At 46.2% G+C, this 5,965-nt stretch overlaps 1 protein-coding gene across 1 annotated transcript in view; it reads right to left on the bottom strand.

Annotated features, from left to right (window-relative positions):
• The window catches only part of HTR5A (5-hydroxytryptamine (serotonin) receptor 5A, G protein-coupled), an 11,333-nt gene extending 5,590 nt beyond the window's left edge, over positions 1–5,743 (bottom strand). Inside the window, exon 1 of the mRNA XM_012654158.1 lies at positions 4,878–5,743. Coding sequence (XP_012509612.1) covers positions 4,878–5,618 — 741 coding nt within the window. The 5' untranslated portion in view covers positions 5,619–5,743. The remainder of the gene's footprint in view (positions 1–4,877) is intronic.
• Between the last annotated feature and the right edge of the window lie 222 nt (positions 5,744–5,965).

The raw sequence follows: 5,965 nt of genomic DNA, 5'->3' as shown, positions 1-5,965 counted from the left end.
ACCAGATGGCAAAACACGACAATGAGAGACAAATTTGTGGCTCTATAGTAAATTTCTAAAAGGCTCGAGGGAAAGTGAACTTTATTTAATGGAATAATTCAAGTAGTGAGAATCTCCAACAATCCCATGTGACACCTTATAGCTGATATTTCAGGATCATTATCCAAGGAATACTTCTTTAATCTCTGCGACACACCTGCAAATTTAACAGGTGGGCTCTTCTTCCAGGCAAAACGTCCTGCAGCCCTTATACGTGACAGGAATGTAGCTCGTCTGGGCGTGAGGACACCTATACTGGGTATAATTCAAGACATTATGAAAGAAATGGGGATGGTACCAGAATCCCTGTGAACAAGAGACTCCACAAACAGAAAATTTAATTAGAGTAGAATGCTAAGAGTTCAGATTGATTCTTCCTAGGTTATCTGAACTTTTCTTTTTATATGAATATAAAAATGCAGGGCCATGCTCTAGGTGGGTAATGGGACTGCACGGCACCTGTCAAAGAACAGAGCCTATTTAAGCCCACCACTTAACTCGGTAACCAAGGCTTCTCCTCCCTGCCTCTGAGAAATCACAGGCATCAACTCAATTAGCCAATATGCCTTCAGAGCAACTTACATTAGGCCTTTCAATCTTATGTTGCCACATGTAATAAATCCCAATTGCTAACTGAAATTACCCAACATTTTTCCACTAGTTGGGTAATAATGATTCATTGTCGCTTTCTTCTTCTCTTGTACCATCCACTGGGGTAACACTCAGAACCCAGCAATTGTATAATCCTTAGCCAATGAAGGAAAATCTCATAATTGTGTTCCTGTAACTGAAATGTCCTTGCCTCAAACAGAGCTTTGATACTCTAGTACCAAATTCCAACTTAATATTGTTTGTTGATGGGTATTATATTATGAAAATAAAAAGGACAATACCAGCTTTGATGTATAATAAGTAGTCTAGTCTTTCTCATAAAATCCAATTTCTTGCTAGAAGCCAAGTTTTGTAACGACTGGGCTATGGCCCTTTCCAGGGGATAACAAATTGCAAAAATAAAAGAGAAGGTATGTAAACTAATAACTGGTATACTTTCAGAATAATTCACTTATGTAACATGCAATAGACACATCTACTTCAAGTACTCTAAAATGAACAAATGTGAATTACTTGATGTTACCTAAAATTATTCTGACCTGAGTTCCTCCAGAGAACCTCCAGTAGAAGCAGGGACATTAACTGCTAAACCAGGAAACTTGGAACAAGCCGATGACCACATGAATTAGTGACATGTAGACAATGTACCCACAGGTTCACTAAAGTGGATCATGTCTCCTATACTGTTCCTGTGTTCTTTGTCCTGTGCTGAAATCAAGCTTCTCCATGTCAACCCAGAAGAAAGGTTAATATTTCAATAGGCCCATAACTTAGGCCATCCCAAGATGACTCTCCAATGCCCTCAGTGGACTATGTCTCCTCACGCAGAGCCCAAAGGGATAAATTCTCAGGGAAAAGTCTCCTGAGGATAGCAACTCCATCCATAGGAGGTAGATAACCAAATGTTTTCCTTTAAAAAAAATGTTTTCATAGTAAGTAATGACTACATTGGCTGATGTAACAAATTAGACAGCCTGAACTCTCAGGCCCAACAATTAACACAAATAGTCATGACTCACAGAATGGGCTTAAATTTTCTTTTGGTCAACCATAGAGGGGTCTACCCCATAGCTAACACTTCATGTTGTACTTGGATTAAGACAAAGGTAAAACAATCTATATTTAAGCTAGGATAAAAAGGATCATAGCTAACTAAGAAAGACCTTCTAGGGAAATTTTGGGACTTGCTTTCTTGATCAGAGCTGGGAAATCTTGGGTCATAACCTGGGATATCAACCGGTCCCTTCTTAAAATACTTCTAGTTATACTTGTTTATCTCATGGCTGTTTGGTGCCTGTTGTCCAGAACCTCACACACTTCTGCATGACACTGTCCTGACAGATGATTCAACAAATGCTTTCAAAACAGGAAAAAATCACATTGATTCATGTGCAATCTGACCATCAGATGTCCACAGATGAAACTCCATCTTTAGGGAGAGGACCAACAACAGTGTTGAAAATCTGGACAATTCCTGAGGTTTCTCCTGAAGCTGTGGCTGAACTGAGACCAAGAATGGGAGACTGAGAACTAAATGTTCCCACAAACTTAGGGAATGACTGAGTGTTCTTTAGCCCAGAGCCAGCTGTAAACTTACTGTATCAATCAAAGACAATTTATCTCAACGAAGATGATTTTAAAGCCAACCTGTGGGTGTCAGCTTCTCACTCTGAAACGCAGGCCAGCAGGGGCGAACTCGCTCAGCAAACCCCTTCTGGCGTAGCAGCCAATCAACGACAGCTGCTCCTACAGACGACGTCATCCGCTCACGCCTCCGCGGTCCGCCAATCCCGAACTCCACACCTCCCAAAGTGCCATTTAAGATGAGCATTCTGCTCTGCTCAGGGAGACCGTGCAGAGAGACCAGCAGAGCTCTCCCTCGCTCTAGCGAGCAGTTTGTTTCTCTGTGCTCTTTCATCTCAGATCTTTGGTGGTGGTTTCATCGTCCTTTGACAAGGACGAGTCTCTTGTGGCCAGTTCCCATCTCAATGTCTGCCCTAGGTTAGGGTTTGCGTGTATTTGAATAAAGCTCAGCAGAAAAAGAAACAAGAAAGAAGTGTTGTGGTTCCCCTAGGTAATGCAACTAAATGGTGGTGGAACTGAATTTAGAAACTTTGACACCCACTATCACAGAGAAATTGCTTGTAATTAAACCCTTCAACATAACATAAGGACAGAGGCAGCCTCATATTATATGTAGAGCCCTGGATCATTTCAGGTCTTACAGAGCCAAGGGACCCATTTTTTAAAAGTGATCTGGCAGAGAGAGAGAGAGGGAGAGAGAGAGAGGGAATAAAGCAGTGTGTGTGCATGTGCTGTGTGTGTGTGTGTGTATGTGCTGTGTGTGTGTGTATGTATACACACACACACATATATATATAAGCACAGATGTTATAGTGCTTTTCTTCTGCTATCTCCAAAGCAGAGAAATGAGAGAGCCCTTCATCCTTTTACAATAAACCCTGAGATAGAATTCTAATTATTTTCCCCCTTTTAAGGCCGTGTTTAGTATTGATTGTAGACCGTGTTTGCCTAGATAAGCATCCTGGCAGAAAAGGATTAATGTAGGGAGAGGCCTTGAAGGTGGCCAGTCCTCCTGTTCCTGACCTGGAATTTGCATGGGATTTGTGTGGATGTTTGCACCCATGGAGCATGGCTCTGGACAGTTTGGTGGAAGTGTCAGGGTTCTTATCCATCAGCACTCCTTGATCAGTTTAGAAATCTAATAGATTAGAGCTTCCCAAATTCAGGGCTATTGACATTTTGGTCTGAACAATTCTGGGTGGTGAGGGCTGTCCTGTGCAGTCGGCAATGTTTGGCAGGATTGCTGGCCTCTGCACACTGGATGCCGTAAGCACCCCATTCCCCAGTCTTGATAATCAGAAATGTCTCCAGACATTCCAGATGTTTCCTCAGGAGCACAATCACCCAATATCAGCTGAGAACTGCTGTTCTAGATTAAAGGACAGGTAGCCCCAACTCCTTTTTTCTTCTTTCTTCTAGAACGATGCCTTCCCCCCTTCTTTTCCTAGCTACGTCTCTGGTCCCTCTAAGCTTGAATGACTGGGTGTGGTAAGAGTTATTAATACCTACTGATTCTAGAAAACACATGCAGAGCTCGTGACGAGTGTCCACTCCCCTCACTAGACCAAACTCTTCATGGACAAAGACGGTGTCTTTATCATTCTTTTACCTCTTGCACCAAGCCCATAATATGCACTCAGTCTGCTTAATTGAACTTAATTTGTTATCGCAGAGTGAGTAACAGAAGATGGGGATTGTGTCAATGTCTGGTTTAACTTAAATATGGGAATTAGGTTCAAGGAATGATCGTTGTCAATCAGGAGGGAGAGGTGTCTACACATCTAATGTTTTTAGCTCTTACGTAGTTTCAGAATCCTGAGTCATTGGGTCAGATTATTAAGAGTTAACAAAAAGCAGGAACGTGTGGATGGGGAGAGGATGAGAAAATGCCCTCATTGTTGCTGTCATGGTTGCGGTACGTTAAATGCCACTTGCAGAGAGCTGGGAATTGTCTTCCCTGGATTTTTCATTTCCTCCTGTAACTTACCCACGTTCGGGAAGACAACAAACGCAGGCTCTGGGACTGGTGTCAACAACATCTTTAATCTTACATTAGGAGGGAGGATGCTGCAGAATGATAGTAACCTAGGTGATACCACATTTTGCAAAAATCAGTTGCTATTTTGCAAAGAAAAAAGGCTGGGATGAAACACTAAGCTGCTTTGCCTAACGCATGGCAGTCTTCCCTTCAGATCACACTACTGTCCCTCCCTCCCTTCCTCCCTGAACACTCCTACTCTAAGTGCACGAAGCTGCAATTTTTTCTGTGTACTGATTCAGTGTACCCCAGAGACCAACTTATCCAGACGTCCTAAAGGGTGCTATAGATCCATACAATTTTGGAACCAAAGGAAACTCTGCAGAATTATGTAATCCAAACCCCTCATTTTATGTATAAAGAAAGAACCCATCAGGAATGGCAAATAAAAGAGAGAGAGAGAGGGCAAATGACATGGTTAGCTCTGTGACAGGAAACGTCAGAGCAAAGTAACTTTCTGACGCTTTCTTTCTCTTTCCCAGCTTACTACACCCCACACCAAAAAGTTCCACTTTCTACAAGGTAGGGGGTGGGGAGGACGTACCGGGGACAGTGCCCACACAAATGCAAGTAAAGTATTTTTAAGGATCCCTCCAACACCCACCTCCACAGCGTCAGATAAGGGTAAGACGCTGTTGGTCTTCCTGGAGCCCACGTGGAACTTGGCGGCCTTGTAGATCTTCCAGTACACGAAAAGCACTACACAGAGCGGCAGGTAGAAGGCGCCCACAGTGGAGAACACGGTATAGGAGGGCTCGCGGCTAACCTGGCACTCCTCGCTGCCCTCCGTGTAAGTCTCGCCCCAGCCGAACAGCAGCGGAGCTAGAGAGATGACAGCAGAGAGCACCCAGGTGAGCGCTATCATAACGTTGGATGCGCACTTGCGCGTGCGGAGTGTGTACTCCAGGTGCCGCGTGATGGACCAGTAGCGGTCCAGGGCTATGGCCGTCACGTTCCAGATGCTTGCTGTGCAGCAGAGCACGTCGCACGCGATCCACACCTGGCAGAGCCGCCTGCCCAGCTGCCAGCGGCGCCCGGACATCTCGTGCACCAGGCTCAGCGGCATGACCAGCGCGGCCACCAGCACGTCCGCGATGGCCATTGATGCCACCAGGTTGTGCGGCACCCGGTGAAAGGTGCGCACGCGGAGGATGGTCGCCAGCACAAGCAGGTTCCAGGCGAACGTCGCGGCCACTAGGAAGCCCAACAAGGTCAGAACAAGCACCCTGAAGACGGAGAGCAGGGGCGCGCGGGGGCGCAGGCCGTCTGTGCCCAGGCTGCGGTTGGTCTCCAAAGGGGAGAGGGTCGAGAGGGAAAAGGAGGTTAGGTTCACAGGCAAATCCATCTCTGGCTCAGGAGACGGGCCCAGGGTGCTTGCAGAAGGGGCGTTCCGGAAAACTTAAGGTGATCAGTGCATTCAAAGCCAATCCGGATGTTTGCAACCTCTGGCCAGGGGTGAGGTTTCCGGAAAATGCCTGTGAATTTGGCCCCGAGGGTGGCGAAGAGGAGGGCGCGGGCTGCAAGCGCGGCAGGTCTGAAGCCCTCAGGGGCTAGGGAAGCAGAGGCAAGGGGCTGTTTTGCAGCCAGGGCTCGCTTAAGCTGTCACACTCCCAGGGCTCCTCAGTGGGCGGAAACGGCTGTCTGGCCTCCTAGAGCGGAGCGCCCAGGTCGGGGAGAAGCCGGACGCGTGGG

Source organism: Propithecus coquereli, unplaced genomic scaffold, assembly GCF_000956105.1.
Source record: "Propithecus coquereli isolate 6110/MARCELLA unplaced genomic scaffold, Pcoq_1.0 Scaffold439, whole genome shotgun sequence".
NCBI lineage: Eukaryota > Metazoa > Chordata > Mammalia > Primates > Indriidae > Propithecus > Propithecus coquereli.
The sequence above is the reverse complement of the archived record's forward strand: the minus strand, read 5'-3'. Positions and strand labels throughout refer to the sequence as shown.